Source organism: Perognathus longimembris, chromosome 8, assembly GCF_023159225.1.
Source record: "Perognathus longimembris pacificus isolate PPM17 chromosome 8, ASM2315922v1, whole genome shotgun sequence".
NCBI lineage: Eukaryota > Metazoa > Chordata > Mammalia > Rodentia > Heteromyidae > Perognathus > Perognathus longimembris.
Genome location: NC_063168.1, coordinates 23,078,236 through 23,104,599, shown reverse-complemented (window position 1 = coordinate 23,104,599; position 26,364 = coordinate 23,078,236). Strand labels below are relative to the sequence as shown.

The window sequence follows — 26,364 nt, the reverse complement described above, 5'->3', positions numbered from 1 at the left end:
CCGCGCACGACCCTGCCAATCAGCCTCAAAGCTCCGTCCCCTGACCAACTATCTCCAACGCCGGGAGGGGCGGGACTGGGGACGGATCCGAGACGGTGTCTGCCTGGACTGTCCGACAATATGCCTGATTCGTACGCTTGCCCCAAATGCCTGACTGTCATAGCTATAGCATTTGTAACCTCTAGTACGCCTACATGAGAAAGTCATTGCGTAAAATCAATGGACATATTTGTGTCTTTGGCGGAAAAACATCTTGTCCGAAATCAGGATGGATCTGGCATTATTAGAAAGGACTAAGATTTGCGGGGCAGAGCGGAGCGGGGCAGGCTCCCCCGCCCTCCAAGGAGTGAAGTACGGCGAGCGGGAGGGATAAACTGCCGTTCCTGTTTGGCGTCCAGTTTCCAGGTTCGTGTGTTGTGGGGCTTTGAGTGTGGCGGTTACTGGGACTGAAGTCGGCTAACCATGTCGGCCTTCGAGAAGCCTCAGGTCATCGCCCATATCCAGAAGAGCCTCAATTACACCGTGTTTGACTGTAAGTGGGTGCCCTGCAGCGCCAAATTTGTGACCATGGGCAACTTCGCACGGGGCACTGGCGTCATTCAACTGTACGAGATCCAGCACGGGGACCTGAAGCTGCTCCGGGAGGTGGGTGCCGCCCAGGCTGGGGGGCGGGGCGGGTTGGGGGGCCGGGCCGGGAGCTGCCCTGGGGGGGGGGGTGCAGGTGGAGGTAGAGGCGGGGGTGGGGGTGGGGTGGGGGGTGCGTTCCTCTTTGTCACAGCCTTCGCTCAGCCCTAACTTCTCACCGGTGGGCTTAGCACCTCCGGCTCCTGCCAGCTCCTCCTTCTGCCACCCCCAGCGCAGCCTGCGCGATTTCGTGTCTAAATGCGAGGAGGACCTTGGAGGCCGTTTGCGCCGTTTTGTGGAGAGGCTTCTGTGTAGGCGTATGTCATAAATGCCACACGTGCAGGGGCGGTTGAGAGCTCTGAACGATGGAAAACTACGAAGCAAACCAGCTTGCAGGGTGATAAGGGTTGAAATGATGGGTAATGGATGGATACAGTTTGGATGAAAAGGGATGGGAGGCGTCATCCACTTTGAACTTACCTGAGTGCCTGTTTTCCTGATCAGCTGTTTTCGCTGTCATCCAGGCACTCGGAGTTCCTAAACGTGGGTATATGGCTTGCTGTATTGGATTTTTCCTAAAGTCACATCTGTCAGTGACTGTGATAGTCTGGCTGACCCAGTCAGCCGTTCAGGTTATCTGATATTGATCCCCACACAAAGTAATTTTCCTGTATAATGCATTTCTTTAAGTACTTCTTTTCTGTGCTGGAAATACACGTTCTGCCCCAGTTCTCTCTTAATTAGATTGTAAACTCCGAGAGAGTAAAGGCAGTATCTTTCTTTAGTACAGTTTGTAAGGAGCAACCACTCAATAAATATTTGCTGAAAGAATGAGTCAGTGTGTTTGTCTATAACCATGAAATAACCTGGGAAATGTAAATATTGACTTGGTCAACATTAGTTAACTTGGGATAAAGGAATAAATTGGAAACATTTGGACAGGAGAGTTTTTTTACAATTTTTAAGTACTAGGAACAAATGCTAATCAAGATTCAAACAGAGCTTCTGTAGACTTAGGAACTTTAAAAAATTATGATTTGTATATACTTCATTAATACTTATTCCATTTGGTGAAATAATGTTCTTTGTTTCTTCTAGAGTTACTGGAGAATTCTGGCACGTTAATTATTTTCCAAAAGTATTGTTCATAAGAGAACAACTTAGAAAGTATAAATTGAGGTGTTAGAGGGCGTCGGCCATAATTTCAACCCTAGGAATAACCACTTTTATATTTTTGCCTGGATCCTTTTTGTTGTCTTTTTTGTTTTATCATGAGTTTCTGAGAACTTGCTCTTTCAAAGTACTGTGCATATGAAAGGTGTATCTGTATGATATGTATGAAAGGTGTGCCGTCTAAAAATATAGTAAAATGAATAGAAAAACACATTTTGAAACTTAGTGTATTTGTCTTGAGTGATGCCGTGAAAAAGAATATGGGTTAAATGCATTTGGTGGTTCTCCTTACTGTGCATTATAATTATTTGGATGTGTTTGTAGCTGTCATTAGTGTGTGTGCATGTTTTATAATTTCCTGCTGAGACTGAGATATGAGAATCATAGTTCAAAGCCAGCCCAGGCAGTAAAGTCTGTGAGAGTCTTAAGTCTATGATAATCTCCAATTAACTACCAAAGAGCCAAAAGTGGAACTGTGCCTCAAGTCCTAACCTTGAATAAAAAGGCTCAGGGGCAGTGCCCAGGGTCTGAGTTCAAGCCCTGTACTGGTGGTGTTCATTTTCTCTTTTTCTCTCTCTCTCAATTTCTACCTTTCTCTCTCTCTGTCTCCTCTCTCTCTACATACATACATACAGACAGACAGACAGACAGACCTTCTTGGTCTTTAGTCCTAGAAATTTTGATTCAGTGATACTCTGTTGTACTTAAACTAGACTAAGGCCTAGATGGACAGACATCAGTATTGTCTTTCAACTTTTGCTATGATTCTAGTACATGCTGGGTTGAGAATGTTTGAACCAAATAAAATATTAGGAAACATACTTGAGTGTGAGTGTGTGTGTGTGTGTGTGTGTGTGTGTGCGCGCGTGCCCCGTGCTCGCCAATACTGGGACTCTCGGGCTCTCATTCTTTGGGTTTTGTTGGGGTTTTTTTTCACTCAAGGCTGGCCTTCTACCACTTGAGCTACACCTCCATGTCCAGCTTTTTGCTGGTTAATTGGAGATAAGAATCTTGGGGATTTTTCTGTCCTGGCTGGCTTCCAGCCACCATTCTCACACCTCAGTCTCCTTAGTAGCTAGGATTACCGATGTGAGCCACTGGCTCCTGGCCACATATTTGATTTATCATGCAAGAACCACCCCAAAAATGTGCTAAAAAAAAAAAAAAACCCAAAAAACCCATGCATCTGAACAAAACATGTAAAGGAAGCAAATCAGTGTTGGTAGTGACAGGATAGATAGAAAATTCAAGGTAGGGCCTCCTGGTATAGTTTGAACAGTTGGTTGTACCACACAAAAGTCTCTAGCCCAGTGTCTCTTTCCCTTCATCAAGTCTTCCATCCGCTTATAAAGCACAGCTTTTCCCTAATTGGTACAAGATACCAAATGAATAGGAATTGCCCTGAAAAATGCAATAATGATTGTGGATATTAGTGACAAGCTAATTTTTTAGCCCCTGAATTCACTGCCTGTTAGCATTGAGTTGACTAACCCGTGTAATGTTAATTAATAGTGCCAGGATGTGGAGGAGGAAATACTGACAAGCTGTACTAGACCCACCCACAGACAGAACAAAAATAGCTCAGCAGAAATGATCAATCATGGGCTTCTTTAACCATTCTAATGTAGTTTTGTAGCAAAGGTCAGCTAAACTATCATCGATGGTCATTTTTGTATTATATCAATAAAAATTATCCCTTAGATGCTTATTTTTTGTGTGAACTATAAATATTTTTTAACCAATCAGTTTTCTAGCAAGAAAGATTTTAGGTTTCTATTGAGTTCTATGTATGGTTTCTTTTCCATACAAAATGTTTTAACAAGGTTAGGGGAAGAGCCCTTTGGTACCCTACAAGAAAGTAATGTAGGGCTGGGAATATGGCCTACTGGCAAGAGTGCTTGCCACCTATACATGAAGCCCTAGGTTTGATTCCTCAGCACCACATATATAGAAAATGGCCAGAAATGGTGCTGTGGCTCAAGTGGCAAATTGCTAGCCTTGAGCAAAAAGAAACCAGGGACAGTGCTCAGACCCTGAGTCCAAGCCCCAGGACTGGCAAAAAAGAAAAAAAAAGTAATGTAAGTAGTGTCCTCTCTTAATTCAGTAACTATTATAATTTCCATAAATGTCTGAGGAAAGAGAAAACGTGCCTGCTTTTAGAAGTTTGCCAACAGAGCAGGCTGGATGTAGCTCAGTGGCAAAGCACTTGCCTAGCAAGTGCAACATCCTGGGTTTGATCCCCAGTACCAAAAAAAAAAACACAAAAGACAAATAGAAGTTTGCCAAATGAGCTCAATCCTTATGAAGAAAATGTGTCCTCATGCAAATGACAAGGTGTTAAAATAAGTTTAAATTCATTCTTTCATTTTTTTATGTCAGTCCTGGGGCTTGAACTCAAGGCCTGGGTGCCGTCTCTGAGCTTTTGCTCAAGGCTCGTCCTCTATTGCTTGAGCCATAGCTCTATTTCTAGCTTTTTGGTGGTTAATTGGAGATAATAGTCTCATGGATTTTTCTTCTCTGAGCTTCGAAATGGATCCTTAGTTCTCTGCCTTCTGAGTAGCTAGGTTTACAGGTGTGAGCCACTGGTGTCCATCTTATTTATTTTTTATTTCCCTTTACGTAGTTCAGTGACAGTACATACAGATTACATGAGATGCTTGGGGCCAGGAATTTAGATTTTGGACTATTGGTATATTCATAATGAGACATCTTGGGAATGGGCTTGAAGTCTAAACACAAAGTTTCAATATACACCTAGACCTGAAGACAATTTCATGTAATATTTTAGTGAGTTTGCCTTTTGATGCATCACGTGATGTGAATTCGGGCAAGGAATTTTCTACCTGTGCCATCCTATCTGCATTCAAAGCAGTTCAGATTTTGGAGCCTTTTGTAGTTCAGATGTTCAGAATAGAGGTGTTTCCCAGTAATAGAAAGTCACTAAATGTTGAATGTCGCATGCACTGGGAAAATCTGTGAAGCCTTCAGTCTCCTGTGACAGGATGGTATTTCATTATATCATTATATCATTTCCAGGGCCCCTTACACAATAGTGTATTCTGCACCTGATTTCTATGAGCCTTATACCTTCAACAGTGTGTTAGCATAAGATTGTCTTACTAACGTCATTAGACACAACACTCAGAGCAGTAGTCTTTTAAATGAAAGAAATTAAAGATTGGATAATTCATACTCATAGCAATGTCCATACACAAGTGTGCACATCTCTATGAACTGGCAAGGGCCGGAGCAAGGGCGACATAAACTTCTGGTTACAGAGCTCTGCAGGGACAGTAAGAGACACAGGAGCATCTTTGTTCCATAGCCATCTGGAAAGAATGATGTCTTCATTGTGTTCACATTTCTACTGAGGATCTTAAAGAATAGCACATTGCATGCTGAAATAGTGGAGATGGTAGTTCCCATTTGAATGTCTCTCCAGAGAGATGAGAAAAGTAAATTAAAACCATTTTTGACAGTTAAATAAGTGTGTGTGTGTGTGTGTGTGTGTGTGTGTGTGTGTGTGCGCGCCAGTCCTGGAGCTTGAACTCAGGGTCTAGGCACTGTCCCTGTGGGGTTTTTTTCCCTCAAGACTAGGCCTAGTGGCTTTTTAGTGGTTAATTGGAGATGATAGTCTCCTGGACTTTGTTACCCAGTGCAACCCTCAGATTTCAACCTCTTGAATAGCTAGACAACCAGAGTGAGCCATGCTGGCACCCAGCCACAGTTATATACTTTTAAAGTTGAAGAAAACAACTAAGGAAAGAGCATGACATATTTTAAATCAGAAAATATTTTAATTGCTTTTTATATTATGTTTTATCAAATCCCATAGCAAAGCCATAAATATTGTGGCTTATAAATAACTGCTTAAATAATGTGTGCTCTTTTTTTCCCTCCCTCTATCAAGATTGAAAAGGCCAAGCCCATTAAATGTGGAACATTTGGTGCAACATCTTTGCAACAGAGATATTTAGCTACTGGAGATTTTGCTGGAAACCTTCATATATGGTAAGATTGTCTAATAAGTGTTCCGACAGATAGGACAAACACATTTTTTTATTACTCTTTCTCTGAGAGAATTCTAATTAAATTTTTTTCTCATTCAATATTAACTATAAAATATGGAGATTATATTTTAATATATCTGGATTTCATCTTTAAAAATCCACTTTACAATAATGTTTTCCTTTAGATATTTAAAATTATATTGTTAGTATTTATTTTCTCATATGCTGTTTGATGCTAGTATTTAATGCCCTAGATCTGCAAATAATCTTCTGTTTTCTCCTGTTAAAGATACAATATACAGGGCCAGGCACTGGTAGCTCACAGCTGTTATCCCAGCTACTAAAGAGGCTGAGATCTGAGGATCATGGTTCAAAACCATCCTCAGAAAAATCCATGAGACTCTTATCTCCAATTAACCAGCAAAGAGCTAAAAGTAGAGGTGTGGCTCAATTGGTTAAAGAGCCAAGGTTGAGTGGAAAAAGCAAATTGAAAGTGGGAGGTCCTGAATTGAAGCTATAATAATTGTGTTCTTTCTTTTGTGCACACACACATACACCCCCCCCCAAAAGATACAATATACAAAGCCTCATATATGACATTGAAATTTTGATACTGTGTTTACATTTTGGCAAGAGATTTGGCACTACAGAATGCCAAAATTTTGCTTTTTTAATGTTTTAGCTTCTAGGCACAATGTTTTAGAAACACATCTGTTGAACAAATCAAGAATAAAATTGTTTGGAATGACCAAAGTCAATTGTGCCAAGTGCCTCTAATTTTCATGTCTTACTAAAGTTATTTCCTTATAGAACTGAGCAAATTGAAAGTCTGTTTAGTTACCTTTCAAGAACATATTTCAACCATTTAATATATACACTGAATGTTCTAGAAAGGAACTATATTCCCTGTCATGTTTTCTACTGTGCCTTCCTGGATCCTCATTTAAAATGTGCTTCTTTATAATTGAATTACAATCATTTTTTAGAATCATAATATAAAACAGGTTGAAGCAAGTTTGGGTTCCCCTTGCTTTAGCTGCTTAATAATTAAATTAGCATTTGTCACAATTCACATGCTAGTTCATATACTTCCATAGAAATTGGAAGAAAGACCAGTGTGGTATTTCTTTTTTTTTAATTTCTTGAAGTAAATTACATTCATCATGAGACTATGCAATGAACTTAACTGTTGACACTCGTCTTTGTAGATATTATCAAGTGGCTGTGGATGTACATCCTTAGCACAGTACTTGCCTAGCATGTCTAAGGTCTGGGTTCAATCCCCAATACTGTAAAACTGTATAAATAGTAAATTATTTCTCTTAAGTGTCATCACAATTGTACTTAGTCTCTTTTGGGGGGATGGTCAGTAGTTGTTGTTGTTTTTTTATTTTATTGACAAGGTGATGTGCAGAGGGGGTACAGTTACATAATAAGGTAGTGAGTACATTTCTTGTCGTATTTGTTACACCCTTCCTCATTTTTCTTTCCGTTCCCTAGTTCAGGTAAGCATATATACAATATCCAGTGTACCAAAATTATATACAGTAACCACGTGGGGGTATACCAAAGGAATTTCACTTATAACATTAAACGTAATGACAATTATAGAATCCTCCTGTGTCCTTCTCTTGGAGTTCTTTTTGCTTATACTCATATAATCATGTGTACATAGCTGTTGAGCTATTGTGATCTTCTGATAGGTCTATCCTAGACCTTTTTATGCTTGTTTAGTAGTTGTTTGGTTTTAGATACATAGTGTAAAGTCGCTGACCCAAACTTGTAGAAATACAATTTGAAAAGAAGTTTGTTATTTTGCAGACCTGGTCTCTACTGTTGCCCCCTCCCCCCCAACAGTCATATATCAAGGAGACCATGCACCTTTGTTCTCTGTGTTCTAGGCTTGTTTCGCTCAACATTATTTGTTCAAGCTCTGACCATTTCCCTGCAAATACCAATATTTTATCATTGCTCATTGCTGTGTAGTATTCCATTGTGTACAGGTACCACAATTTTTGGATCCATGCATCTGTAGTGGGGCATATTTTGGCTCTTGTGAATTGTGCAGCAATAAACATGAAAGTGCAGATGTCTTTATGGTATCCTGAGACCTGTTATTTCAGGATAGATGCCTAGGAGTGGTGTGGCTGGGTCATAGGGTAGGTTAATGCTGAGTTTTTTGAGGAACCTCCATACTGTTCTCCAAAGTGGTTATACTAGTTTGCACTCTCACCAACAGTGGAGAAGGGTTCCTCTTTCCCTGCACCCCCTCCAGCATTTGTTGTTTCCTGAGTTCAGAGTATAGGCCATTCTAACTGGGGTAAGGTGGTATCTCAGGGTTGTTTTTATTTGCATTTCCTTTACTGCCAGGGATGTTGAACATTTCCTCATATGTTTCATTGCCATTTTTATTTTTTCTCCTGCGAAGTCAATACTGGTTTTGCACTCTATTTTTTCAGTCATGCTGACATTCTGCCACTTGAAGCCCACATTCAGTTAAGGATTTTTGTTGGTTAATTGGAGATAGTCTCTTAGAAGCCAGATGCCAGTAGCTCACACCTGTAATCCTTACTACCCAAGAGACTGAGATCTGAGGATTGTGATTTGAAGCCAACCTGGCAGGAAAGTCCATGAGACTCTTACCTCCAATACAACTACTCAAAAAAGCCAGAAATAGAGCTATGGCTCATGTGGTACAGTGCTAGCCTTGAGCAAAAGAAGCTCAGGGACAGTGCATAGGCCAGATTTTAAGCTCCAGGACCAGGAAAAAAAAGAAGCCTCTCAGATTTGTCTGCCCCAGCTGGCATTGAACCTCAATCCTCAAATCTAGTTGAGTAGCTAGGATACAGACATGAGCTACCAATGCCTACCCCCATTTAATCTCTTTATCTTTCCTAATGATGGTACAAAGATATACCATCTCTAAACTAGTTTGAACTAGCTCATTTTTTTAAATTAATGTGTGCCAGTATTAGAGCTTGAACTCCAGCCTTGGGTGATGTCTTTGAGCTTTTTCATCAAGGCTAATATCTACCACTTGAGCTACAGCTCCATGTCTGCTTTTGCTGGTTAATTGGAGATAAGAGTCTCACTGACTTTCCTGCTGGGGCTGGCTTGAAACCATGATTCTTGGATTTCAACCTCTTCCCCAGCTAATACTACAGGCAAGAGCCATTTATACTCCCCTAGTTCAAGTTTTTGATTAGTGAGATTGTACCAATAAATTTTGCCTTAATAATAAGTTGAGATTATATTTTACAAATAGTTACAATCCTGGAAGAAAAGCTATTTGAAAACTGATTTAGTCCATAGAAAAGTAAGTGGGGGAAAGTGGAAGACAATGGAAGGAGGCAAGGAGACAGTTAAAAGGAGCTGGCCTTGGGCTGGGGATATGGCCTAGTGGCAAGAGTACATGCCTTGTATACATAAAGCCCTGGGTTAGATTCCTCAGCACCACATATATAGAAAGCGGACAGAGAGTGCTAGCCTTGGAAAAAAAAAAAAAAAAAGAAGTCAGGGACAGTGCTCAGGCCCTGAGTCCAAGCTCCAGGACTGGGAAAAAAAAAACAGAACAAAACTGTGGCTCAGATTCAAAGTTGATCAATAAAAACATATATATATATATATACATATATATATATATATGTATGTATTTTTTTTTTTAAAGGAGCTGGCCTGGTCCAGCCATTCAGCACCCAGCCACCCAGTTTGTGGACTAGAGCCCAGGCAGTACTCTACACTTTCCTTGAGGCCTTTTGTCTGAACTAATCTTGAATTAGATGGCCATTAGCAGCACTGGCTGGGTTGTTTGTTGTTACGAACATAACTATTGTCACTAGATGAAAATAATACGTTATGAAGAAAGAAATGTATGCAAAATAAACAGTTATATTTGATCCTTCAGAAGGGCCTAAACATCAAACTTCCAAGGCCTGCTTTGGAAACATTCTGAATCACTTTGAATTTACTCTAGATTTAAAACAATGCAAATTGGACTGCTGTGTACTGGTGGTTGAAGTAGAGTGGGGGTTCGCTACAATGAAACGGGGTCCCCCCCAAGGGAGGGGATTCCTGGTTCCCCCAAGAGTCCACCACACAGTCTCTAGCTACAAGGTGACAAAAAGACAGTTTTATTGGGGAAGTAAAAAGTGAACAAAAAGTGAACCTACCGGCCTTGGTCGCAGCCCAGACTCGGGAGCCGAAACTGCCGACCATGTGTGCAGGATCAGGGCCCAGACTCAGGAGCTGGGACTGCCCGCACGTGTGCAGTCCAGACTCGGGAGCTGGAACCACGCACACCTGTGCAGCCCAGACTCGGGAGCTGGGACCGCGTGTCCGTGTGGCCTTCCAGCCTGGTTATAAGGCAAACATCACAGACAAACTTGTCACACGCAGGTGACCAATGAAGATACAGCACTTACAGAGCATGCTAGGCCGCACACAGGTGGCCAATAGAGTTACAGTCTGTCTCATAATATCTATTTGAACTAACCTATCATTCTACACCTACTCATAGCAGGTTCCCTTGAAGCTCCCAGGCCTCAGGTAGTCAATCTACATAACTTAACATAGTAAAGAGGAGCTTCCCTGAATAGGGTGGGGGAGGGCTTAGTGGAGATGGAGTTGGCTTCTGCTCTTATCTGAGCTGGAGTCAACCTGAAGTCCCTCCACAGTTAATGATGGCACTGGGCAGATCTGGCCTCCCTATTACAGTGGTCAGCATATTGGGGGCCCATCTAGAGATTTTGATTTATAATGTCTGGCAAGCAGCCCAATAATCTACATTCATTCATTCACTTTATTTATTTTTGTGCCAGTCCTGGGGCTTAAACTCAAGGCTTCCGTGCTGTTCTTGAGCTCCCTACCCCCCCCCCCCCCCGCCCCGTTTTCTGGTGCTGGGGCTTGAATTCAGGAACTAGGCACTGTCCCTGAACTCATTGTGCTCAAGACTAGCACTCTACCACTTGAGCTGTAGCACCACTTCTGGCCTTTTTCTGAGTAGTTTATTGGCTAAAAGAGTCTCATGGACTTTCCTGCCCAGGTTGGCTTCGAGCCTCCATCCTTAGATCTCAGCCTTCTGAGTAGCTAGAATTACAGGTGTGAGCCACCTGCGCTTGGCTGAATCTGCATTTATTAATAAGCACACCTAGATAAGACCAGTTTTAAAGAACACTAAGGAGGCACAGGAATTCAAATTTCTTGTTTAATAATAACAGTTCTCATTGGGGGCTTGGAAGAACATGTAGAGAGGAAAACAGAATAAATGTATAAATTATTTTCATAGTACAACTTTTATTTTTTAAGCAAAAACTTAAGTATGATATATATCAAATACTGAAATTTATATGTAATAATGCAATATAATATTTTGTATCAAACAATATTTATATATTAAATTTGTGTATGTATAATTTTTTGTGTTATGGCATTTGAACTCGGGGCCTCACACTTGCTAGATAGGCACTATACTATTGAGTTACACCTCCAGCCCTATTTGCAATAGTTATTTTTGAGCTAGGGTCTTGCTTACACATACCTGGATCACACTCTGCCTATTCTATAGTTCCTGTCATAGCTTGGATTCTAGGTGCACTCTGACATACTCAGCTTCTTTCTACTGAGAGGGGTCTCTTGGACTTTTCTGTCAGCACTGGACTTGAACTTCAATCTTCTGGGTCTCAGACTTCCGAGTAGCCAGGAATACAGGCAGGCATGAACATTCCAGGCCTACCTACAGAATCTTAAAGTTTTGTTTTGGACTTAGCTGTTTGGGCATGTGGTATAAGTACGCTGTGTTTTCTGTTCAGGAATTTGGAAGCTCCAGAGATGCCAGTGTATTCTGTAAAGGCTCACAAAGAAATTGTGAACACGATAGACGGTGTTGGTGGACTTGGAATTGGGGAAGGAGCGCCTGAAATTGTGACTGGCAGTCGAGATGGTGAGTCAGCCAGTCTAAGTATTTCTGAAAAAAATTCTCAAGTGGAAGTCTGTGCAGCAGTATATCCTCATGAAAACCTTCTGCAGTCCCCCAGCCCTCCAACTCCCAACAAGCTTGCTTCTACATTTTAATGGGCAAGTTTGATTGCATGTTCCCCCATGTTGCAGACATTGGGTATTTTAAGATAGAGGCAGTAACACTTCCTATTTTCATGTTGTGTAAGTTCAACGATTGACAATGATAATTTCCTCTAAACCTTGAAAGATTTAAATTGTCTTTACAGGTTTTTGAGGCAGCTGATGATGTAATGTGGGTGGCAGCTTTCCATTTTCTTTTTTTTTAAAAAGCAGAATTGGTACTCATGAAACTTGTCATATTGACAGCCAGTTGAATACCAAAGTTCTGTGATCCATCCACTGAGCACTATTGAGTGCTCCAACATCTTTCCACTTTTCCCATGCGGTGGACCTTGAGGGGCAGGTCCAAAGCTGCTCTGAATGTCTGTCTGGAGTCAGTTTTTGTTGATTCATGAGGGGAGGAGGGGATAGAGATTGGTTGGTACCTTCATTGATGTAAAAGAAAACTATTTTCAAAGAGTTAGAACTTTCCAATAGTTACTCAAGAGCAGCTGTGTTTTAGAAATCAATTGTTTTTACTTAAAGAGCCATATAGAGTGCAGAAGGTAAAATAGACTTAGGTTTTCTTTCCCTTTCAACTTTTATCTATAAATTATATATGCTGATGTGAATAATATTAGATATGTTACTTAGTTCATATGAGATTTGTCAATGCAAATGTTTCCATAATTATTACTTTAATGACTGTTTTGCTATTGTATGACTATCACAAGGTGCTTAACCATGCCTCTCTGTTAATTAACATTCAGGATGCTGTAGACTTTTTTTTTTTTTTTTTGCTCTTGATGTTTATTGTTAGGAGAGTAACTGAGAATAATTCATGATTATTAGCATAAGAAGAATAAACTTTTTAGGCTGAGATCCGAAGATTGCAGTTCAAACCCAGTCAGGGCAGGAAACTTTGAGCCTTTTATTTCCAGTAAACTACCAAAAAGCCAGAAGTGGAGTTGTGGCTCAAGTGGTAGAGTGCTAGCCTTGAGAAAGAAAACCTCAGGGACAATGCTTAGGCCCTGAGTACAAGCACTAGGACCTCTGCACACATGCACACACACACATACAAAAGAATAAACATTTCCTAAAATAATAGACTCTAAGAATAAATATTTTGTGATTTCTTTTTTTTTTCTTATTTATTGTCAAAGTGATATACAGAGATATTACAGTTACATATGTTAGGCCTTGGGTACATTGCTTGTACTGTTTGTTACCTCCTTCCTCATTCCCCCCTCCCCCTCCTCTTTTTCTTCTTCCCCCCCCATGAGTTGTTCAGTTGGTTTACACCAAATGGTTTTGCAAGTATTGCCTTTGGAGCCGTTTGTCTTTTTATCCTTTGTCTCTTGATTTTGATATTCCCTTTCACTTCCCTAGTTCTAACACCAGTATATACAGTATCCAGGGTACTCAGACAAGATACAGTGATAGTGCGGGTACAACCACAGGAAGGGGATACAAGAGGATCATCAACAATAGAAGCTATGGTTTCACATGGCATGTTGAAAGTAATTACAACAGTGATATAACAGTCGTTTCCATAACATAGAGTTCATTTCACTTAGCATCTTCTTATGCGTTCATAAGGGCATAGCTATTAGGCTCTTCTAAAATTTATTCCCAGAGTTTCTGAAATACTTGTTTGTAATGTGGATGACATGGGTTTCCAACCTATTCTAGTAATAGTGGTTTTCTTTTTTCTGTCTGATTTTGTTTGTTTATTGATTGGTTGATTGCAGGTTCTGGGCTTGAACTCAGGTCTTGAGTGCTGGCCCTTAACTGTTTTGCTCAAGTTTGATGCTCTGCCTCTTGAGTCACAGCTCTACTTTTCCCCTCTGATTTTATAAATTCAAAATAGTATTCCATTCCAACTTGTGTTAGTGTCTTTCTGTGTTTACTTACTAATTCATTTTGTTTTATGAGTTGTCTTTTTATGTTCTTTGCTCATTTCACTGTTATAAACTTACTGCAAACCTTATCAATTTGTATAAATAGTGTAGGGTTAGATAATAATCTCATATTTTTGAGAAATATTTTTCTCCTTATAGGATCCTTTATAATGAGCAGCTGTATCCTTGAAAATAAGTCTACTGAGATGTTTCCCCCTTTCCCAAGTTTATTACTGCCTTTAAGATTTTCTTTTTCTGTTCTCTCTCAGGTACTTATAATTACTTTTAGCCATATAATGACATACATTTGTATTTCTTGTAGGTAGTGCCAATACTTAGTAGTCCTGTAATATGGCTGAACAGGAGGGAGTTGAAATTAAATTGAGAAGAAATATTTGTTAATTTTGTTTAACATTTCCTTCCTTATGACTGCCTAAGGGAAATTAAACCTAATTGTATGAAAATAGTATTCCTAAAAACCCCTTGTAAAAAATTGCAGATATGAAAATTAGAGCTTTTCTTCCGTATAAGAAAAATGCTAAAGGTTATGTAAGGGAAAAACAAAAATCAAAACAGTACTGGTATTCTAAGTAAATAATACATTAATTTTAGGTCAAACAAAGAAAATAAGTCATGGTTTGATTATATAACACATGTGTTTGCCCCGTGAGTCATAACTTGCGGGAAACTTAGGAACAGTTGTTGGCTTTTCTGTGTATTTGTTACAAAATCATGTTCAACAGTAACATATGGATTATATCTCTGATATCAAATAACACTTAGCCAATTAGAAGTCGGGCAAATGTGAGAGTGTTTTCAGATACCTTAACTTCTGCCATATTGCCATGTGTACCAAAAGCCATATGACCAGTCACTATGTAATTTACCAACTCACTTTTATTTCTGGCAGGTACTGTGAAGGTGTGGGACCCACGGCAAAAAGATGACCCCGTTGCTAATATGGAACCTGTACAAGGAGAAAACAAGAGAGACTGTTGGACTGTAGCATTTGGTAAGCTATTGTAGAATGCTGGTATTGGGAGTTCAGCTGGAAAAATCACAGTACTTGATGCCCCCTCCCCCATTGTTTCTTGATAGTGTGCTTTGTGCTTTAGTCTGACAGTCTATTGAGGCAATTATCCCAGTGGCTAATAACAGCCTTTGGGGCCAACATTTGGATCTTTGGTCTGCTTCATCTATGGCTGAGGGCAGGTTACTAAACTTCTCTGTTCCTCTGTTGTTTCTTTTACAAAGTGGAACTGACCATGGAATTCACTTGATTGTGTTTTTGTTGTTGCTCTTTTGTGCTGGAACTCTAGGCCTGGACTCAGTTACTGAGACTTTTTGCTCAAGGCTAGTACTCTACTACTTTAGAATGGTCAGTTGAAGATAAGAGAGTCTCATGGACTTTTCTTCTGGGCCTGGCCTTGAACTGCTATTCTTAAACCTTAGCATCCTCAGTAGCTAGGATTACAGGTGTGAGCCATTAGCACTTGGGGATAGTATTGTCCCAAACTGTTTAGAAGTGTGCTTAGATTATTTACTGTTCAGAAATACTTACTGTTGGGCTGAGAATGTGGCATAGTGGTAGAGTGCTTGCCTAGCATGCATGAAGCCCTGGGTTTGATTCCTCAGTACCACGTAGACAGAAAAAGCTGGAAGTGGTGCTGTGGCTGAAGTGGTAGAGTGCTAGCCTTGAGCAAAAGAAGCTCAGAGACAGTCCCTAGGCCCTGAGTTCAAGCCCCAGGACTGGCCAAAAGAAATTTGCTATTAAATATATTAACCTAGGGGCTGGGGATATGGCCTAGTGGCAAGAGAGCTTGCCTAGTATACATGAGGCTCTGGGTTCGATTCCCCAGCACCACATAAACAGAAAAAGGCCAGAAGTGGCGCTGTGGCTCAAGTGGCAGAGTGCTAGCCTTGAGCAAAAGGAAGCCAGGGACAGGCTCAGGCCCTGAGTCCAAGGCCCAGGAGTGGCCAAAAAAAAAAAAAATAATATATATATATATATTTTTTTAACCTAGTTAAATACTTTTTTGGGGGAAGGGACGGGTACTGGAATTTAAAGGCTGAACTCTGGGATTTGGGCTGCTTGCTAGGCCTTTACAACTTGAACCCTGCGGCCAGCATTGATACAATTTGTAACTAAATGTCCTTCATGGTGTTTTTCTAAGCAGAGCCTCAAATGCAAATAGTAGCCTAACAAATGGCTTACATTTTATGTAGGCTGTGCTTATTTTCTAGAAAATATTTTATGTCATCTTAAAATTATTTCTTTTGAGTACAAAACAATTTTTGCTACTAATGGAAATGGACCATATTTAGTTGTTTTTGTTTTGTTTGAGACAAGGTATTGATGTATAGTCAAACAGGCATTGAACTTTTTACTCCTGTCTCAACCTCCTGAATACCTGGATTACATTCATGCACCACTACCTCTGGCTCCATATTTGGCTCTCAACCTCTCTCTTCATTCTGCTCTTACTCAGTATAATCCTACTGAGTTAACAAGAATGAAAAGTGAATTTAACATTGTGAACTGTACTATGTTTTTTGTTTGTTTTTTGCCAGTCCTGGGGCTTGAACTTAGGGCCTGAACACTGTCCCTGGCTTCTTTTTTCTCAAGGCTAGCACTCTACCACTTGAGCCACAGTGCCACTTCCGGCTTTTTCTTTTCCTTTTTTTTTTTGCCAGTCCTGGGCCTTGGACTCAGGGCCTGAGCACTGTCCCTGGCTTCTTTTTGCTCAAAAGGCTAGCACTGTGCCACTTGAGCCACAGCGCCACTTTCTGGCCGTTTTCTATATATGTGGTGCTGGGGAATCGAACCCTGGGCTTCATGTACACAAGGCAAGCACTCTAGCCACTAGGCCACATTCCCAGCCCCTGGCTTTTTCTATATATGTGGTGCGGAGGAATCGAACCCAGGGCTTTATGTATACAAGGTGAACATTTTACCACTAGGCCATATTCCTGGCCCCTGTATACTATGTTTTCTTAAAAGTCTGAGAGTTATATTTTTACTTACTAGTAGTGAGGGTCTCACACCTGTGTAAGTACTCCGCCACTGAGCTACATTCCCAGTCCTTTTTACATTTTCTTTTAAGTTTCCCTCTTGCATAACTAATTATGCAAATGAAAAAAATGATTTTTTAATAGATTTTTTTGAAAGGTCTTGGTAATTGCCTAGGCTGCTTTGAACTTGGTACCTCAGCCTCTTGAGTAGCTGGAATTACAAGTGTTCATCACTATGCCCCCCTAGGACTGGTATTTAATCAGAGAAAGCATTTATATTCCCAACTTCTTTCTTGCATATGGGAATCACTTTGTGCTTGTATACTATGAGCAGTAATATGAACTTATATGTATTCATGGTAAAAATTTCAGGATCAGTATTTAGAATGATTGTTTACAAATTAATATCATAATAAACATGTATAGTTTAGGAAGAGAAAAAGAGGTCCACACTGGTTACAGTATGAGATAGGAGGAATAAAAAAATACCATAAGTCATAGAGAGATGCAGAAGGAATCCAGAGGGATTGATGCCTCAGACCAAAGATTCAGTGGGTTTCCACCCCAGATGTTGAAGGGAAATTTCAATTATAGGGAGTAACTTGAAAGTGCCTAAAAAACATCCAGAAAGGAATAGTGGTAGGAGTTGTCTTCGGGATGGCCCTGGACCATGGCCAGGGGTGTCTGAAGGTTTGTTTGCTACGGCACCTTTAAAAACTTAACTGGTAAAGTGTAGAGAGTGCTTAGGGGCTGAGAGGTCGCACTTTTGGCAATGTTCCAGGGAAGAGCATTTACATGCAATGAGCAGAGAAGCTAAAAGGTTATAGTATAGCAGAATAAATAGAATTTGTCAGACTTGGGATATGAGGTACAAGACAAAGATGTATGTTCATAGTGACTGACTTTTGACAATCATCGTGAAGTGAAAGATGTTATTAATTTAAAAGGCTAGCTTGATACCAGTGGCTCACATCTGTAATCCTAGCTACTCAGGAGGCTGAGATCTGAAGATCTTGGTTTGAAACCAGCTAGGGAAGGAAAGTCTGTGAGACTTTTATCTCTAGTTAACCAGGAAACAAAACAAATGAAAAGCCAGAAATGGAGGCGAGGCTCAAGAAGTAGAGTGCCAGCTTTGAGTGAAAAAAGCTGAAAGACAGACCCCAGGCCCTGAGGTTAAAACCAGTGACTGACTGACTCTCTCTCTCTCTCTCTCTCTCTCTCTCTCTCTCTCTCTCTCTCTCTCTCTCTCTCTCTCTCTCTCACACACACACACACACACACACACACACACACAGCACAAAATAAATAAGAAGCTCCACAAAGGATGGGATGCCTTTAAGGGAAGGTGGCAAAGACAGTTTAGGACATGAAAGGATAAGATGCTGCTGTACCATCATCTTGTTGGAGGCTGGAGAGGAAAAGGCCAATCATTGTGGTAAGATAACTCAGATGGCATAGCACAATGACCAGCCTCCCTCTCCCTTCACACACTTTCCTGAGCATGAGGTCCTTATGAAAGATGATCCTGGACCCAAGCCAGATGAATTGAAATACAGAATATAAACTTCAGATGCAGTCCTCCAGACTAGTAACACTAGTCACAACAAGCTCCACCTCACTGTGCTGTCCTTGTAAAGACAGAACACCAGAACATTTTTTTACCAAATAAGTAAACTTAATTTCTGTTTGTGTTGAAACATACTGTCAAGAAAAGAAATAGAGGGGCTGGGGATATGGCCTAGTGGCAAGAGTGCCTGCCTCGGATACACGAGGCCCTAGGTTCGATTCCCCAGCACCACATATACAGAAAACCGCCAGAAGCGGTGCTGTGGCTCAAGCGGCAGAGTGCTAGCCTTGAGCGAGAAGAAGCCAGGGACAGTGCTCAGGCCCTGAGTCCAAGGCCCAGGACTGGCAAAAAAAAAAAAAAAAAAAAAAAAAAAAAAGAAAAGAAATAGAAATGTAGAGGTGATACTTGAACAATAGGTGCTCTGTAGTCTTTTCAGTCTTTGTATAGAGAGAGCATTGTCTTTCACCTTCAAATCCTATGAAAACTTCCAAGTAACCCTTTGGTATTGAATTTCAAGTAACGAACTTTGTTTTAAAAAATTAAATGCCAATTTAATTATCTTGACATTTGTCAGATTCGAGAAAATGGAATTCTACCTACCATGAGGTCTTGTTTTGTGTTTGTGCTGGTTCTTGGCCTTGAACTCAGGGCCTTAGCTATCTGCTAGGTGTTAGTTTTGGTTTTTGTGGGGGTTTTTTATTTTTGTTTTTGCTAAGGTTGGTGCTCTACCACTTGAACCACAGGTCTACTTTTGGCATTTTAGTGATTAATTGGATATAAATCTCTCAGACTTTCTGTTTGGGCTGGCTTTGAATTGCAGTCCTCAGATCTCAGTTTCTTGAGTAGCTAGGATCACAGATATGAGCCATCAGCATCTAGCCTCAGTGTGGTTTTTATAAGTCAGATGTAGTTTCATAACATTTTTTAGCAGCCTTCAAATTCGTAAAAATCTGAAATGTTTTATCTTGACTTGCAGGCAATGCTTACAATCAAGAGGAGCGTGTTGTTTGTGCTGGCTATGATAATGGAGATATCAAACTGTTTGATCTCAGAAATATGTCACTGCGGTGGGAGACAAACATTAAAAATGGGGTAATGTGCGATTTGATGCTATTCAGTTACTCTGAGTATGTTTCTGTGCCCCTTGAACCTTTACTAAGTTCTGGGAGCACCTCTTTTAACTTAATCCAATCCTTTACTGATGTTTTGCTTTGCTTTGTTTTGTTTTGTAGTACTAGGGATTGAAGTCGGGACTTCATGCTTGCTAGGCAGACACTCTTCCATTTCCACTTGAGCCTTACCCCACTCCTGTTGCTTTTATTCTTATTTAAGATTGGATTTCTAGCTTTTGTCCAGAGTCTTGGACTGTGATCCTTCTGTTTGTGCCTCCCCAGTAGCTGGAATGACAGGCATGTGTTGCTATGCTTGGCTTGTTGAGTTTTTTTTGTTTGTTTGTTTGTTTTGCCAACCTGGGGCTTAGACTCAGGGCCTGAGCACTGTCCCTGGCTTCTTTTTGCTCAAGGCTAGCACTCTGCCACTTGAGCCACAGTGCCACTTCTGGCCTTTTCTATATATGTGGTGCTGAGGAATCGAACCCAGGGCTTCATATATATGAGGCAAGCACTCTTGCCACTAGGCCATATTCCCAGCCCTGCTTGACTTGTTTTTGAGAGAGATTTTCATGAACTTTTGGCAGGGCTTGCTTCAAACTGTAATCTTCCTGTCTGCCTTGCAAGTGGCTGAAATGACAGGCGTGCATCACCATTTCTGGCTTACCAATGACCCTTGCAGCCATACCCCCATGAAAATCCAATGAGAACTCTTCTTTCGTTACAAAGTAGACACATACTCCTCTATGGTTTTCCCAATGTTGACCCAGGAGTCAGCTGACCCAAGCCCATCTGTGAATCCTGCAGGCCATGTGGTGTGATATCAAGAACAAACGAGAGGCTTCATTTTTGCCTGAAGTTCTAGCAACTTCTTCAAATAACAACTTCTCCAACTATGTTTGGGTTTTTGGTTCCTGAGTGTGCACCTGTATTGAAGAATGTGATTCCCTCCTGTTTTCTGGGGGCGGCCTTGACAGCTAAATGATGGGAAGTTACATGCTGGCTTCCCAGCCGTGCTCACTGAGCATGTGAGCCCACGATGGTTTTGTTGATCATAGTAACAATAATGTTTTGATTGAAAAAAATGATCTGATTATTTTAAAGCTTCCCTTAATCTGATTATTTTAAAGCTATTTCACCAAGTTTAAGTGACCCTCTTTAGTAAGGGTGAGCTTATTCAGTAATAAATATTCTCTGCTTTCAGGTATGTAGCTTAGAGTTTGACCGAAAAGACATAAGTATGAATAAGTTAGTGGCTACATCTCTGGAAGGAAAATTCCATGTCTTTGATATGCGAACACAGCATCCAACCAAAGGTTTTGCCTCTGTTTCAGAAAAGGTAAGAGGAAAATGTCTTCCGTGGAAAGGAATAATAGCTTGTTTTAGACGAATAAATCCAATTAGTCACCAGGCTTCCTCTGGGTCTTTCTGTGAAAGGAACTACTTTTTATTATATTCTTGTGAGATCTTGACAAGTTTTTTATGCCAACAGTAATTTCCCAAGGTTTACCAACTGGAAACTTCTTGCTTATATAAAGATCTTAGTTGGCTAGGAATCTTATTTTGTAGTATAAGGACAGTCACAAGAAACCTAGCTGGTATTAAGAATTTGATCAACAGGGGCTGGGAATATGGCCTAGTGGCAAGAGAGCTTGCCTCATATACATGAAGCCCTGAGCTCCATTCCCCAGCACCACATATACAGAAAATGGCCAGAAGTGGCGCTGTGGCTCAAGTGGCAGAGTGCTAGCCTTGAGCAAAAGGAAGCCAGGGACAGTGCTCAGGCCCTGAGTCCAAGGCCCAGGACTGGCAAATAATTAAATTAATTAATTAAATGAAAATAAAAACAGAACATGGTCTTTATTTAAAAAAAAGAATTTGGGGGCTGGGGATATAGCCCAGTGGCAAGAGTGCCTGCCTCGGATACACGAGGCCCTAGGTTCGATTCCCCAGCACCACATATACAGAAAACGGCCAGAAGCGGCGCTGTGGCTCAAGTGGCAGAGTGCTAGCCTTGAGCGGCAAGAAGCCAGGGACAGTGCTCAGGCCCTGAGTCCAAGCCCCAGGACTGGACAAAAAAAACAAACAAACAAGAATTTGATCAACAGAAACCTATCCTGGTATTTTTAAATAAATATATAATGTTCATGTAAACATACAGTTAATAAACTTTTTAATGTTTTAATATACATCAATTATGTCATTTCCTTGTGTATTATTTTGTAGTCTAGTTTTCTATATTAAGTAAAATTATTTAAAGCATCAGTTATTGTGTTTAAAAATCTTATATACTTATGTGACTATAAACACAGTTTGTAAGTCTATGGTCCTCATTTTGAAGACTGAACAAGTCAAATGCAATAAACTGAAGACCAGTCTATAAAGGAGAATTTTATATTTGCCACTCAGTTTTCCTGGGAACCAAAGACTGCTATAAAAACCCACCTAAGAAGAAAATCAATCTGTCGTTTTCTTTTGCAAAGGAGAAGATGGGCTCTTATAAGTTTTTGTAGGCCTCAAGAAGAGATGTGTTAGAAAATAACCTTTGTTCCTTTTCTATCTACTGGAGTTACAGTATAAAAACTCTTTGTTTATGAGGTTTCTTTCCAGGTGTGCCATTGAGCGTGTAAATGACAGTGTGCCTCTTGTCCTGTCTAGGCTCATAAATCTACGCTCTGGCAGGTCCGACACCTGCCCCAGAACAGAGAGCTCTTTCTGACAGCTGGAGGCGCAGGCAGCCTTCACCTCTGGAAGTAGTAAGTCCCCGCACTGTGCTCTGTTCCTTCTTAAATGCTCGTGGGTGTAAAGTAGGATTAGCTTGAACTTCTGTATCTTTTTCCCTCCTTATTGGTTCATTTGGCATGATTGAAACTTAAATGATGTTACATAACTAAGCATCTTTTTCTTTAATGCATTTTGTACTTAAATATGAAGAGGAGGAGTATGTGTCTACTTTCTGAAGAAAGAAAGAAGAATTGTCATTGGATTTTCCTGGGGGTATGGCAGAGAAGGGAAGGGACCTGGACACATACAACCTTCAAAGCCTCACTCCCAGTCACCTAGTTCTTCTCACTAGGCCCACCTGCTCAAAGTTTCTAGATGCTACCTGAAACAGCACAACTAGCTAGGTCCAAATGCTAACACATTAGCCAGCAGGGGGCATATCATATTCAAACCATAACAATCTCCAAGAAATGTCCTACTTTGGAGTCTGGAGTTTGCTTTCTGTGAACCTAGGTTTGAGGAGGTTCTGTGAGAGGTGTCACTAGGCACTGATACAAACTGAGAGTCCGGGATGTTTCTGAATTCTTCACTAACTAAGTAACTAAGTAGCTAAGTAAGAAAAAATGAAGTCTTTCTCTGAACACCACTCAAACACGTATACATATGTGTGAGTACACACACATACACATCCAGAACTGGATCTTTAGTTTAGTTTTGTTTCTTTGTGTTTGTATCAGAGTTTGAATTCAGCACCTTCTTCAGTAGGACAAGGTTAGCAGGGCCACCTCTAGCCCATACTTTCTCTAAGTGCTGCAAAGTGTTTCTTGGCCTGGGAATTGGTGGCCTGTGGCAGCATAGGCTTTCTGCGGAGGTACAGAAAAGTGATCACAGCCTGGGGCAAGCAGTTGAGAGACACTCAGCTTTTGCTGTAAGAGAGAAAACCTTAGAGACTTTGTTTTGCTTTGTTTATGAGAGTGATTTCTGCTAAAGGATAAAGCCAATGGGAGAGGTATTGGGTTTTTTTGTTGTTCCAGTATGAGGTTTTTCTTTGTTTTGTTTTGTGTGCTGGTTGGTCTGGGGCTTGAACTTAGGGCCTGGTCACTGTCTTGCAGACATTTTTTTGTTTTTTTATGCCAATCCTGGGGCTTGAACTCAAGGCCTGGGTGCTGTCCCTGAGCTTCTTTGGATCAAGGCTGGTTTACTTTACCACTTGAGCCACAATACCACTTCCAGCTTTTTCTCAGTAGGTTCTGAGATAAGGGTCTCACTGACTTTCCTGCCCAGGCTGACTTTGAACCATTATCCTCAGATGTCAGCTTCCTGAGTAGCTAGGATTACAGGTATGAGCCACCAGTGCCCAGTGTTCCTTGAGCTTTTTTGTTCAAGGCTAGTGCTCTGCCACTTGAACCACAGCTCCGTTCCAGCTTTTTGGTGGTTTATTAGAAAAAAGAGTGTCACAGACCTTCCTGCCTGTGCTGGCTTTGAAACATGTTCCTCAGATCTCCTGAGCAGTTGGGATTACAGGCATGAGCCATGGGTACCACAAGGGCCAATATGTTTTTATTAACAGTAGTTGGGAGTTTCATTGTGAAAATTCTATACATGTGTACAGTATATTTGGAACATGTTTACCCCTTCTGTTATACTTGATCACATTCCCTTAGCTCCCCTCTCTTCAAACACGATTTCATGGGTTTCATTATACTCTCTTCTTATGTGTATATTATATATACTTATATGTACATGCACACACACAAAGGTGTATTTTATATGAATGTATCTATCTAGAGAGCAAAAAATAAAATTTTCCTCTAAACACCACTCATCCACATCCGCATATGCGTGCGCACACACATCCATAATTGAGGAGTTTGTTTAGTTTTGGGTTTTTTTGTGCTGGTATCAGGACTTGAATTCAGGACCTTCAGTTGGACAAGTTTAGCTGGCAGGCATAGGGCCACCTCGAGCACACACACATACACACACTCATCTACTTGTCACAGTCCTATTTTATATTGCCAGTTAGGTTTTGCCTTTTTGCTATAACAGTTATATTTATCCTTTTAGAAAAATATAACTCCTCATTGAGTCTTCCCCCTTTTTAGTATGGATATATTAGGATTATATTTTTATAGAAGTGTATATCTACACATATATATATACCTGTATGTATGTATATTCTCATATATACATATGCATATGAACATCTTTTTTGCAGTGTCCTGGTAGTTGATTTAATGACAAAAACTTACAATTGTTTCACTTGAAATAAACAGAGCTGTAATTTAGGTGAAAGGAATAAGCCTTTATATGATGTTTTGGGAATGGGGACGAGGTGAGTAGCATCTCTACTCCCATACAACTCAACATTGTGAAAGTTCTTGAAATATTTGTTCTAGAAATCAAGTGAGAAAGAAAACCAGTGTTGTTGAAGTTTATGGGTAAAAATAAAATGGCCAGTGCTAATCCTTGTCTCTCCTTCCTGCTGTGACCTGGCTTTCAGTGAATACCCCATGCAGCGCTCCAAGAAAGATTCCGAAGGCCTGGAGATGGGAGTCATGGGCTCCGTCAGCCTCCTGCAGAACGTGACGCTGTCCACCCAGCCCATCTCTAGTGTGGACTGGAGTCCAGACAAAAGGGGACTCTGCATCTGCAGCTCATTCGACCAGATGGTGAGAGTACTGATTGTCACAAAGCTCCAGACAATTTGACCTGAAGACTATGGACTTGGAGATTCGTAGAGAGACACTCCAGAACTGAAGATGCATCCTGGAGTCCTCGGACCCTCACTGAACAATCAGATTTGGCTGATGGATGAAGGCCGCAGGCACCAACCGCCAGCCTCTCTCCAGGTGCAGTCAGTGACCTGTTTAGACACTTAACTTGCTGCTGCACCTGGGGCCACATGTCCCCAGGAACAGTTCTGTTTCTCTCTCATACATTTCTAATACAAAATCAGAAGCCAGTGTGGTGGTGCACATCTGTCGTCTTCAGCTACTTGGGAAGCTGAGGCAGAAGGATCACTTGAGTCCATGAATTCCAGGTCAACCTGGGCAACATTGAGAGACCTCATCTTAGAAAAATTAATGTTGAAATGTTGCCAGGTGCCCGTGGCTGACATCTGTAATCCTAGCTGAGGATTACAGGAGGCTGAACTACAATCAGGACTGTAATTTGAAGCCAGCCTGGGCCACACTCTCATCTCCGTAATTTAACTAGCAAAAAACTGGAAGTAGAGTAGTGGCTTAAGTGGTAGAGCACTAGCCTTGAGTGAAAAAGCTCAGGGGCAGTGCCCAGGCCCTACATAGTTCAAGCTCCAGGACTGGCACAAATACACACATAGAAAGTTTTAGAACTAAAATTTAAAGATGAAATTAAAATGGAAAACCAAAGTTAATTGTTGTTGATATTTAAAGATATTTTGAATGTTTTCGGTGTCTCCAAGGTTTCATATTTTCTCTTTTACACTTGTATTGCATTTTAGTGTTTACAATGTTGTGAGAAGAATCACTTCATTCATTTAAAATAATTTGCCTTAGAAAATCACTACTGTGAATTAACCTTTTCAATACATTTTAAGGAATGACAGTAACCTTCTGTACAGAACATTATTTTACTAAGTAACAAAACATAACTGTTTTCAGCAGTATAATTCATAAAATGAAATATTGTAATTACAGACTCTCTTTTGTACTTAGAATGCAGGAGCTGAGTTAGTGAGACTTGATTGTTGATTCTGATGAATGAGGATGAAATATTGGAGACTGAGGAGTTTGAAGCCCTATTTTTTTTGTCAAGCCTTTTAAGTATATTTTATAAATAAATATATGTTTTTGAAGTCTGTGGAAGCTTCGGTTCGTTTAGCAATGATAATAAAGTTCACAGTCACTCTCTTGCTCTGTCAATGCTTATTAGTAAGTTCTTCTGGTTCACTGGCTCTTTTCTGTTCCTCACTTGTTTCACTTGGCCTTTGGGTGTACCGACTTGGTCCCTCTGATGAAGCCTGCGCCCCACCTCCAGTCTAGAGCTCAGAGAAACCCAGCAATATGTGTCATATGTAAAGCTTGTGTGATGGGCAATTAAGTTCAGAAGAATCGCTGGTAGTTCCCCGGATGTCTCACAGTACAATGATATGGGCATAGTTTTGAAAGTAAACATGATATTGAATTCTATAAAACCTCTTTCTATAG

The 26,364-nt window shown here is 40.7% G+C and overlaps 1 protein-coding gene across 1 annotated transcript; it reads left to right on the top strand.

The window, feature by feature from the left end:
* The first annotated feature begins 374 nt into the window (after positions 1-374).
* On the top strand, positions 375-25,376 carry Dnaaf10 (dynein axonemal assembly factor 10). The gene is made up of 8 exons (XM_048352636.1): positions 375-645; positions 5,708-5,808; positions 11,615-11,745; positions 14,673-14,774; positions 19,318-19,433; positions 20,655-20,789; positions 22,109-22,206; positions 24,678-25,376. The coding sequence occupies exons 1-8, from the start codon at positions 463-465 to the stop codon at positions 24,883-24,885; spliced, it is 1,074 nt and encodes a 357-aa protein (XP_048208593.1). The 5' UTR covers positions 375-462; the 3' UTR covers positions 24,886-25,376.
* Positions 25,377-26,364: the final 988 nt, after the last annotated feature.

Bases quoted from the DNA above. Each gene is read 5' to 3' on its own strand.
- Dnaaf10 (XM_048352636.1), top strand. From the start codon at position 463: ATGTCGGCCTTCGAGAAGCCTCAGGTCATCGCCCATATCCAGAAGAGC. The intron at 11,746-14,672 runs GTGAGTCAGCCA...TATTTCTGGCAG, and splicing joins TGTGACTGGCAGTCGAGATG to GTACTGTGAAGGTGTGGGAC. The intron at 22,207-24,677 runs GTAAGTCCCCGC...CCTGGCTTTCAG, and splicing joins AGCCTTCACCTCTGGAAGTA to TGAATACCCCATGCAGCGCT.